General features: G+C 44.0%; 1 protein-coding gene across 2 annotated transcripts in view; it reads right to left on the reverse strand.

The window, feature by feature from the left end:
• Positions 1 to 446: 446 nt before the first annotated feature.
• Positions 447 to 11,946, reverse strand: part of LOC138958621 (tubulin alpha-1 chain-like) — a 98,733-nt gene continuing 87,233 nt past the window's right edge. The window contains exons 1-3 of one of the 2 annotated variants that reach the window (XM_070329830.1): positions 4,731 to 4,930; positions 3,035 to 3,257; positions 447 to 2,192 (exon numbers count right to left, since the gene is read on the reverse strand). In XM_070329830.1, coding sequence (XP_070185931.1) covers positions 1,060 to 2,192; positions 3,035 to 3,257; positions 4,731 to 4,733 — 1,359 coding nt within the window. In that variant the 5' untranslated portion in view covers positions 4,734 to 4,930 and the 3' untranslated portion in view covers positions 447 to 1,059. Of the gene's footprint in view, positions 2,193 to 3,034; positions 3,258 to 4,730; positions 4,931 to 11,946 lie in introns of those variants that run through there. The other variant, XM_070329831.1, reaches the window with a different exon arrangement.

Genomic DNA, 11,946 nt, shown 5'->3' on the forward strand with positions numbered 1-11,946 from the left:
AAACAAGAACGGCGTTAGTTAAAATGATCAATTGATTTGTACAGCATGATGGTTCAGTACGCGCGCGCACGCGCGTGTGTCGCGCGCGCGTGTGTGTGTGTGTGTATGTGTGTGTGTGTGTGTGTGTGTGTGCGTGCGTGTGTGTGTGTTGTGTGTGTGTGTGTGTGTGTGTGTGTGTGTGTGTGTGTGTGTGTGATAAGACAAACAGACAGACAGACAGACAGACAGACACACAGACACACAGACAGACAGACAGAGACAAAACACAGAGAATTTAGAGTGAATAATCACAGGAAGAGATATAGTCATTGGAAATATAAACAGGAAGTCACCATATCACACACACATACACACACACACACACGCACGCACGCACGCACGCACGCAAGCACACACACACACACACACACACACACACACACACACACACCAAACACTGTGAACGATGAAGTTGAAATATGCTTTATCCAAATCGTTTTCATTTATTGCAAAATAAAGATAACAGAGCATAATCAAGTTGATGCAAAAAGTGATATTTTTCAACGCTGATAGGCACACTTGGTTTTGACTCACGACAAAATAATGTCACTCTCTCTTAACAATAAGCTAGACTTCATATTATTCTCTACATCTATATAGTCAGTCTTATTAATTGTTTTGCATAAATCGATTCAAAAAGCGTACGAGCTCATGTATTTCAAGTAATGGCTTCGATGTATTTGTTTGTACATTAAACGGGATTATTACGGTTACGTGTGATGTTTTTTTGTGTGTAAAGTAAAGGAATAAAATTGATCACAGCATAATCATAATGATCTTAGTGGCCTACGCTAATCAGAAAAGCTTTCTGCATCACTCAAAAAATTGTGCATATAGAACAGGGGAAAAAAAACGCAAAAAAAAGCAAACAATCTGTGGCAATAAAAGTAAGAAAAGAAGGGGGACAAAAAAGCTTCCCTCTATGTCTAAATATTATTTCGTTTGATTTTGTACTCAGCATAAAAAAAGTTCTCAAAGTATATCAAGTATGACAGACACGTTCGTTCATCTCTGCTCAGGTCAGTATTCGTCGTTGCCTTCCTCTTCTTCAGCAGGGTCAAAGGAGTCCGTGCCCACCTCTTCGTAGTCCTTCTCCAGGGCCGCCAGGTCCTCACGGGCCTCGGAGAACTCGCCCTCCTCCATGCCCTCACCCACGTACCAGTGCACGAAGGCGCGCTTGGCGTACATCAAGTCGAACTTGTGGTCCAGACGGGCCCAAGCCTCGGCGACGGCAGTGGTGTTGCTCAGCATGCACACGGCACGCTGCACCTTGGCCAGGTCACCTCCAGGCACCACGGTGGGGGGCTGGTAGTTGATGCCCACCTTGAAGCCAGTGGGGCACCAGTCCACGAATTGGATGCTGCGCTTGGTCTTGATGACGGCGATAGCCGCGTTGACGTCTTTGGGGACGACGTCACCTCGGAAAAGAAGGCAGCAGGCCATGTACTTGCCGTGGCGGGGGTCGCACTTCACCATCTGGTTGCCAGGCTCAAATACGGCGTTGGTGATCTCAGACACGGACAGCTGCTCGTGGTAGGCCTTCTCGGCGGATATTACGGGAGCGTAGGTGGCCAGAGGGAAGTGGATACGGGGGTAAGGCACCAAGTTGGTCTGGAACTCTGTCAGATCCACGTTGAGGGCGCCGTCAAAGCGGAGAGAGGCGGTAATGGAGGACACTATCTGGCCGATTAGTCGGTTGAGGTTGGTATAGGTGGGACGACCGATGTCCAGGTTACGGCGGCAGATGTCGTAGATAGCCTCGTTGTCGACCATGAAGGCGCAGTCCGAGTGCTCCAGGGTGGTGTGGGTGGTCAGGATGGCGTTGTAGGGCTCCACCACCGCCGTGGAGATCTGAGGAGCCGGATAGATGGCGAACTCCAGCTTGGTCCTCTTACCGTAGTCGATGGAGAGCCGCTCCATAAGCAATGAGGTGAAGCCTGACCCCGTGCCTCCACCAAAGCTGTGGAAGATGAGGAAGCCCTGCAGCCCGGTGCAGGAGTCGGTCAGCTTCCTGATCCTATCCAAAACCAGGTCGACGATCTCTTTGCCGATGGTGTAGTGACCGCGTGCATAGTTGTTGGCGGCGTCTTCCTTGCCGCTACACAGTTGCTCCGGATGGAACAGCTGCCGGTAGGTCCCCGTACGCACCTCGTCTAGAAAGAAGAGTCAAGGATTATGCGTATGAAAGTGCGTGCCCGAAACTTTCACGTCTACTAGCTGACGCCGGTTGCAGTCTCCGACATAAGAATTTGTCCGACTGACTCCGTATAGTACGAGTGGGAGAGGATAGAATTTTGTGATAATAGGGCGACCCAAAAATGTCTAGTCTACTGATGCCGGTTTCAGACACAAGATTGGTCCAACTGTATGCCTTCGTCTGAATGGGAGAGTATAGCATGTTTGCATAAAGGTGCGTGCCCCAATATTTCACGTCTTCTGATGCCGGTATCAGGCACAAGAATTGTCCGACTGCCTTATACCAGCACCTTGTTATCGTCTTTTCTCTTTTAGAATTCCCTTCTTCTTGTCGAAACTACCGTCTCTTTCCTAGCTGTCTCCCTTCTTTGTAACCCCTCCAAACCGTAGTCTTGCCCTTGCATCTGTCATGACATTGAAAGCATCCAGCGATATCAAGAATAATGTGCGATTCAGGCAGAACAAGGGCTAACAACCGTTAAAAAAAAATCCAATATATATCATGTTTCCAAATAAAAACAAAAATAAGTTCATTTGACGCACTTTTTTGAAGACAGCTCGTGGAGACAAAACAAAAGCACACGCTGCCATTTAGGCATGAACGCTGAAATGGCCAACAAAGAAGAAGACAAATCACCATCAATCAACTTGAAGGCTAATGACAAGATGGAGGACGAGTAATCACATTAGAGTCGTCCGTTTGTTTCTAAGAGCCTGCCTTTCAGCATAGCTGGTTGTACGAGTATTCTGTTCACTGAAAACAAATTGAATAAATGGATTAAACGAAGAATCAACATACCGACGACGGTGGGTTCCAGGTCAACAAAGATGGCGCGTGGTACGTGCTTCCCCGCCCCTGTCTCGCTGAAGAAGGTGTTGAAGGAGTCATCTCCTCCTCCGATGGTCTTGTCGGAAGGCATCTGACCGTCGGGCTGGATTCCATGTTCCAGACAGTACAGCTCCCAGCATGCATTGCCCATCTGCACGCCTGCTTGCCCGATGTGGATGGAGATACACTCGCGCTGAAAATTTAGAAATGTGGAATATTCGTTTCCTTCTATAACTACTCGTTCCATTTAGAAACGTTTCTTTATTCAATCTTGAACATTTTAACGCGAAAAATAAAAAGGAATATCACTGGATTCATATTTAAAAGAGAAAACAAAAAGTTATTCTCAGTTACTGCGCTGGTCAGTCACAACCCAATTATGTGGTCAGTCAAATAGTCCGGCTAGGAATAAATAGTCAGTCAGTCAGTGAATAAAATGCCAAATAACCGGTTGTGTCGATTTAAATATTACCAGTTCATGTTTTTAAACTGGTGCAATAAATGACATGATTCTACAATGCATCAGGGCTGCTAATGTAACAAGCAAAGTGAATAAAATAAATATAATGAACAGCCATCTTAGTGCAACCATGTTTTTTGTGCGCGCGCATTGCAGTGTTGTAAGATTGATTAACTTAACTTGCTGCAGTTAATTAGTTACTTCGGCTTTTCTTACTGAGAGCCTGATCTAATACCGTTTAATTATTTGTGTTTGTCCTTTGCAAGTTTGTTTAGTATTGCTAATAAGATTACAATGTATTGTTTTGCAAGAATGTGTGCATGCCCGTGCAATGGTTCATACCCGAATTTTAAAGTTTTTGAAAATCAAATTATCTGCCATTTTCCGTTTGAATTTAAACACTGATTTTTTATCAGAGTGCAAAACATCTGCGTCCTGTGAACTAGCAAATTTTATTAAACTCTCCTTTCTTTCTTCTGTCATTAAATTTATCTTAGGCTATGAGCAGTTTATGCAGACGTTAGGAGCTAGACGGATGGATGGCCTGATTAATAACAGGATGACTAAAAATGTTTGGGAATGCATATTTGATGCTAACATTTAGTGGAGCAGATCTGAAGCTTTCAAAAAAAAGGAATAATACATGACATGATACTTGTCCAAAATGCTCTTTATGCACTGGGTATAAACCCTTGCCTTTTCTGCACTAACCAGTTCCAGTGCAGCTCATAATTCAGAACCGTCGCGATATAACCTTCGTGGTTGAAAACGACGTTAAACACCAAATTAAGAAATAATTCAGAATTGAATGTTCGTAATATTCAACAGTGTTGTTATTTTCTGCTGTTTCACCTCAATCAGCTGGTGTTAGCGATTTCTTTCAGCTGTTTTTTTAGTTTGAGATGATTGCTAAGATTGTCATAATGATTCTTAAAACTCCTTGTCCATGATTCAGTTTCCGTCCGTCTATCAGTGTTTCTCCTATACCCCGATCTGCCCTACACGCAGAGAGGATGCTCAATACAGCTCTCTCTCTCTCTCTCTCTCTCTCTCTCTCTCTCTCTCTCTCTCTCTCTCTCTCTCTCTCTCTCTCTCTCTTTCTCTGTCTTCTGGATTTACCATAATCCGCCTCCCTAGTCAATTTACCAGATTTCATTACATTGTTCAAAGCAACGCGGATGGAAATCACACAAGCCTCATACTCACCATTTTGAATCGTTGCAGATTACTGACAAAAGCCAACAAAGGAGTAGAACAATTCGACGAATTGATGAGGATGCTGACACTATGTACTAGTCTATAGCTGTCGACGGATGCTAAGCTCTGCTCACTGCGGAGTCAATGACCGTGAAGTGAGACTGTGCTGCTAGCCTGCGAAACTGTAAACTCTGCAACCGCAACTGTCTGGTTTTACTTTGGATCAAAACAAAAGACGGGCGGGCGGTTGCTAATGGGACGAGTTTCGTGAGAGACACGGCAAAACAAACCGCGTCGTCAATGTCGCAGGAAATGACAAAAGGGAACCTGTTCAATCATTCATGACTGCGGCCAGTTATTCGCTGCTACAACAACCCCCACCGGCGCGACCTACTGTCCTTCCTCCTCCTCCTCCACACCCTCCCACAACCCCCACCCCCTCCCCCCTCCCCCCCTCCATCCGGCCTTTGCTCTTGTCTCCAAACATTTGCGTTTTTGAAGTTACGGTCGAGGTTTCCTTTATTTTGTTTGATGCAAAACACGCTGTGATATATTGAGCCGTCATAAAACTTTTTTTTCTTCTTACACATTTTTTTTCAATATATCTTTTTAAATCTGTTTTCGTTCCCTCATGTCCGTCCGATGAATAAAAGGTGACTACTTTTAAGTGGCATGTGTTTCGCTGCACTGTAAACGATCACTGATGTAAACCACCTCGGATCTGGGTGGCCGAGTGGTAACGCACTTGCGCTCGGAAGTGAGAGGTTGCGAGTTCGACCCTGGGTCAGGGCGTTAGCAATTTTCTCCCCCCTTTCCTAACCTAGGTGGTGGGTTCAAGTGCTAGTCTTTCGAATGAGACGAAAAACCGAGGTCCCTTCGTGTACACTACATATATATTGGGGTGTGCACGTTAAAGATCCCACGATTGACAAAAGGGTCTTTCCTGGCAAAATTGTAAAGGCATAGATAAAAAAAATGTCCACCAAAATACCCGTGTGACTTGGAATAATAGGCCGTGAAAAGTAGGATATGCGCCGAAATGGCTGCGATCTGCTGGTCGATGTGAATGCGTGATGTATTGTGTAAAAAATTCCATCTCACACGGCATAAATAGATCCCTGCGCCTTGAGTCCGAGTCTGGAGATACGCGCGCGATATAAGACTTCATATAATAATAATAATAATCTGCCTGGGCTTTTACATGGGATCAGAGCATGCTTCCACTTGAACACATGCTACAATTCAACAGTCCGGCTACTCCCTTTACACATTGGGAATTATTTAGCTGAATTGATTTGTAACTTAAAACGTATTTCAATCAGCAAAATTAAATACTGCTCTGCGCGGAAAGAAGCTATAGTCTGTTAATTTATTTTTGCTATGTGTGCAAGCGAAGGATCTTCTTATCCCATGCAAAATGGCTCTCGGACAATGTTCTTGCCGTCGTTATCACTGAACAACTTGTGTTGTATCCAGTGGCATCGCATGGGCGAGTTATATATTGGTTTGAACTAAGCTGTAGGGCCAAAGTAAGCAGTTGCTATGTCAGTTTTGCGAGCAGTGATCCTGTGCGGTCCCGAAGTTCTGTGGGTACCTTCTCACATAGCAGCTATACACGTCCATTTTTAATACCGGGATGCTTCATTTTACAATCCTCTGAAGACGGTGTACGGCTGCCTACGTGGATAGGGGCACAAGTGGATGAAATACTATTATAGATAATAGACTTCTGATAGGGGGGGTTGAAAACAGTCGTGCGCGTAATCTTCCCATTTTGATGATGGCACAGTCACCTTGTCTACAGGTACAAAGTGGCCCCGCGAGTGTTAAAGGCACGGTCATTCCCGTTTGGTTCACACCCACAGATCTTGCCAGGCTTATACATAGAAGTAGACCATCCCTCCACTTGGTCATAATTATCATATACACCAAAATTGAACAACCTGGGTGCTCTCTTTGTACAGAGGGATTTTTAATGAATTATTTTTGCAAAGACTACTTACTTTTTCAGAGATTATTTCATCACAAAAATCCAACTAACCACAGAAAACCGTCAGGGTGGGGAATTTGTGTATTTTTCCAAGCGGAGGGATTCAAAAAATTTTCGTGAAAAAGACTACGATTATGCCTTTAATCGTGTATTTGTACTGGCGACAGGGAGTGGAATTAGCTTAGACTTAGAGGAAGAAGAAGACGAAGAGGTTATTAAGGTGTTTATGAAATAAAAAGAAAAGGTGACCCCTCCTCCTCTTTGTCTGTCTGTCTGTCTGTCTGTCTGTCTGTCAGTAAGTCTCTGTCTCTGTCTCTCTCTCTCACTCTCTCCCTCTCTTTCTCTCTCTCTCTCTCTCTTTCACTCTCTCTCTCTCTCTCTCTCTCTCTCTCTCTCTCTCTCTCTCACACGGTTTCTCTCCCGCCCTCCCTCCCTCCCTTCCCCTCTCCCTCTCTCTCTCTCTCTGCCTAGGCATTATTTCCCAAGGGCCCAGTCTTCTGCAACATTTATCGACCCAAAACACCATGTTTGCTTGTGATTGTCCAACCATGTCGGCCCAATGTTCCTTTCTGTATCGCATATTCAGCAACAGTTGCTCCCTCCAACCCACCCTCCACCAAAAAAACCCAAGTCGCGTAAAGCGAAATTACAACATTTAGTCAAGCTGTCGAACTAACAGAATGAAACTGAACTCACTGCATTTTTACAGCAAGAGCGTATACTCGTAGCATCGTCAGTCCACCGCTCGATGCACAGGCAGTGAAATTGACAAGAAGAGCGGGGTAGTAGTTGCGCTGAGATGGATAGCACGCTTTTCTTTATCTCTATTCTTTTTAACTTTCTGAGCGTGTTTTTAATCCAAACATATCACATCTAATGTTTTTGGAATCAGGAACCCACAAGGAATAAGATGAAATTGTTTTTAAATCGATTTCGGAAATTTTATTTTAATAATAATGTTTATATTTTTTAATTTTCAGAGCTTGTTTTTAATCCAAATATAACATATGTATATGTTTTTGGAATCAGGAAAGGATGAAGAATAAGATAAACGTAAATTTGGATCGTTTTATAAACATTTTTTTTTTTTTACAATTTTCAGATTTTTAATGACCAAAGTCATTAATTAATTTTTAAGCCACCAAGCTGAAATGCACTACCGAAGTCTGGCCTTCGTCGAAGATTGCTGGGCCAAAATTTCAATCAATTTGATTGAAAAATGAGGGTGTGACAGTGCCGCCTCAACTTTTACAAAAAGCCGGATATGACGTCATCAAAGGTATTTATCGAGAAAAAAAGAAAAAAGTCCGGGGATTTCATTCCCAGAAACTCTCATGTCAAATTTCATAAAGATCGGTCCAGTTGTTTGGTCTGAATCGCTCTACACACACACACAGACAGACACACACACACACACACACACACACACACACACACACACACACACACACACACACACACACACACACACACACACACACACACACACACACATACACCACGACCCTCGTCTCAATTCCCCCCTCTACGTTAAAACATTTAGTCAAAACTTGACTAAATGTAAAAAGTCCATGACAACCACGAAAAATACACGATCAGCGAATTTGATTAACAAGGACTTAAAATAGATTTTCTGTGGTAAGAACACGAAAGTGGTATTACAGAAGCCTATGTCAAAGTGTGGTTAACTGTATTGAAGGGGCAGTTATATAAGGTATTTCAAACCATGACTCGTAAAATTCCAAAGAACAGTATCCCGAATTCAGGGAAGTTATGTACCAACCTTTGCAGACGGAGAGAACCATTTCAGTTCAGTTGTTGAAAATGGGGTAAAAGCGTGTCGAAAAGCGATAATTTTAACTTTGAAATTCAATTCATTCCGTACACTTTATTTTCATGTTCAAGGGACATTAGTATATGGCGGACTATTGGCGGAGAGAATTAATCTGGGACACTGTATTTTTAAATCTTACCCCCAAACGAAAGACCCAACCATCTCATTTCCAATGCAGTCTAAGTTATAATCGTATACGCTCAAAGCATATCCACCGATCATGTCACGTGCATGAATCGACAGCGATTACATTATAATAATTTATATTCAATTTTTGGTATTTCAAATGCAAATAAGCTGCTGCAAGTTTTCCAAGTCTGCAGACAAACAGAACCATGCAAGAATCTTGTAACTGAAACCTCCATCGCCGCCTCAGAAAATCATAGTCGAACTTGGCTATTTGACTTATTCCGCAACCCCAAGTTCATGCTCAAGAGATGCCACTGCATGTAGCCTATGTTTTACTAGAGACGAGAGAGGGTCAGTTTTGGGCACTAAGCTTCTTCTGCGTTCATGGGCTGAAGCTCGAACGTCCACTCGTGTGGGTGTTTTTGTTTTGCACGAGTGGGTTTTTTTTTTTAACGTGTAGGACCGTGTAGGACCGTTTTTACCTCGCCATTTAGGCAGCCATACGCCGCTTTCGGGGGAAGCATTTTCGTGTTTCTGTAACCCACCGAACTCTGACATGGATCTTTTCTGTGCGCACTTGGTCTTGTGCTTGCTGCGTGTACACACGAAGAGAGATAAGGCACTAGCGGGTCTGCACATAAAACGCCGGGAGGCCGTCTTATCCACACGCCCGTCGGGCACTAAAGCTTGACTCAGATTATCAAGCTCTTATACGTAGATGTTTAAAACTTTGGTTGGTGACAGACGCCGATGTTTAGGCTCCCGTCTTGGCTTGAATTAGTCGCTTTAGTGAATGCGAAGACCGTTGACAGGCCCAGTTTGAATGGCAGTCAGTTGCCATGGTTGCTTGGGCAACACAATTAAACAGTTTTCCAAATGCTTTCAGCATCGGACATCGACCGGCAAAAAAGCAAATATTTTCGAAACGCTCTCCCTGAGAGTGTGAAGAAACCATCTTTGAGTCTTTTGTCTTTGTTTGAAGGCACGACCTGCCGTGAGTGTGTGTGTGTGTGTGTGTGTGTGTGTCAGTGTGTGTGTGTGTGTGTGTCACGTGTGTCACGTGTGTGTGTGTCACGTTGTGTGTGTGTGTGTGTATGTGTGTGTGTATATGTGAGTGTGTTTATGTGTGTGTGGGTAGGCCGCTATGTGTGTGTATGTGTGTGTGTGTGTGTGTGTGTGTGTGAGGGGGTGTGTGAGGGTGTGTGTGTGTGTGTGTGTGGGGGGGGGGGGGTACTTGTCTGTGCCGCGTATGTGCAGATGTGCGTGCGTATGTCGGGTTGGCATTTGTCTATCCCTAGTTGTCTGTCAGTTCGTTTGTCTGTCTGTCATGCTGATGTCTCATTGTATACTCGTGAACGCATTTGTGAGCGCGTTTAACCTACACGTATTCGTTCGTGCAAATGTGCCCTATCGTGTATACAAACCATAAAGATAAAGAAACACAGAGTGACAGGCAGACAAACCCATAGGACAGGCAAACAGACACTGGAGGAGGAGGCTGAACTTATACGGCTGATGAAGTATGAAGAAAAAAAAAGGTACTGATCCATGCTTGTAACTCATCACGTCACAGTGACCAGACAGGTCTGTTGCACGACACTCTGTTCCAATACTTGATAGGTTCAAGGAGTGACTTGTTTCAGTGAGTGATCACATTCGGCACCGCTGCCAAAACTTATAGTTACGCTTTTTTTTCACAGCTTAGAAAGCAGATAAGGAGGGAGGCAGAAACTTAGGAAACAAAGCCGGTCCCCCCTCTGAAGTAGTCCCCCGGGGGACCAATTCGTGGCAAAAACTGCTCTATAATGGTCCCCCCTTAGACATCCAGCCTCGTTTTTCTTAGGCATTCAAGCCATTTTCAATCTATATCTTCGTCCGGTATTATGTAGTGCACAGACAGCAATCTCTTTGTTTGACTATATTTTGCAGAAAATAAAATAGATCTGATTTATAATGCCGTTCAAAAGAAAAATCACATGAAATAAAATGAATAATAAATAAATACTGATAAAGAAGAAATGAAACCAGTCTCTGATTCTTTCCTTTCTTTTCTCTGAAATTGCTGGTAACATTACTAACATTGTAACAAGAAAAACGAGGCTGGATGTCTAAGGGGGGACCATTATAGAGCAGTTTTTGCCACGAATTGGTCCCCCGGGGGACTACTTCAGAGGGGGGACCGGACCGGATCCTACACCGGTACAGACTCCTTAAACCTGCCAGTTACAGAGATCAGTGGTAGAAACTGTTTGTCTGTCTCTCTGTCTGTGTCTCTCTCTCTCTCTCTCTCTCTCTCTCTCTCTCTCTCTCTCTCTCTCTCTCTCTCTCTCCACCCTCTCTCTCTCTCTCTCTGTCTCTCTCTCTCTCTGTCTCTCTCTCTCTCTTTCACTCTCTCTCTCTCTCTCTCTCTCTCTCTCTCTCTCTCTCTCTCTCTCTCTCTCTCTCTCTCTCTCTCAGCCTCTCTACAGCTGAGCTTTAAGGAGTCTGTACAGTTTTGTTTTTTTTTTCCATTTTTTTCCATTTTTTTTTTTTCATTTTATTTTTTTATTTTTTATATGAGTGACATGAGACTTTCAGTTAAATCGATTTGTTCCTTAAATTGTATACGACATATAGTGCGCAAGAATGTTGAAACTGAGGGGTTAGCTGACCTGAATGAGTAAAGGCCGTAAGTTTTAAAACTTATAACCGCCACGTCGCGCTAGTCAGTGTTCCCAAATAGATGAAGGAGGGGGGGGGGGGGGGTAGAAGGGGGAGGAGTTATGCCGGACTGTACTTGACTGAACCCGAGACTGTATAATACTGAGCTAGTGTGCTTTTAGTACCGGCACTTAGCCTACTAATTCAGTAGTGCCGGCGGCCGGAGCGGCCTTATTAATTGCTGGTACTGAAAAAAGGATAGCAGAAAACGAAGACGATGCAGGCACTACAATTAGCCGGCAGAGAGACTGTAATATGACTGAACCTTTACTGTCACCTCGATTCCACCCCACCCCACCCCACCCCCACCCCCGACCTCCTCGCTCCTCCTCTCTCGAGTCAAGGCTCCCGGGCACGTCAGACTGCCGGTGTGACGTTTTCATCTTTCGCCGTGTTGATATTTCGCTTCTCGGCCTCGTTGATCTAGTATAAACTCTACACTGAACAAAATAACACCCTTCGATAGTACTGATGAGCGACCTTGTGTACCTTACATTCATGGAGCCAAATTTGTCCAACCAATTTGTTTTATTTAACTTAGAAATTTGATTCATCCTAAAATGTTTTCCTTC

This window comes from Littorina saxatilis, linkage group LG2 (assembly GCF_037325665.1).
Source record: "Littorina saxatilis isolate snail1 linkage group LG2, US_GU_Lsax_2.0, whole genome shotgun sequence".
NCBI lineage: Eukaryota > Metazoa > Mollusca > Gastropoda > Littorinimorpha > Littorinidae > Littorina > Littorina saxatilis.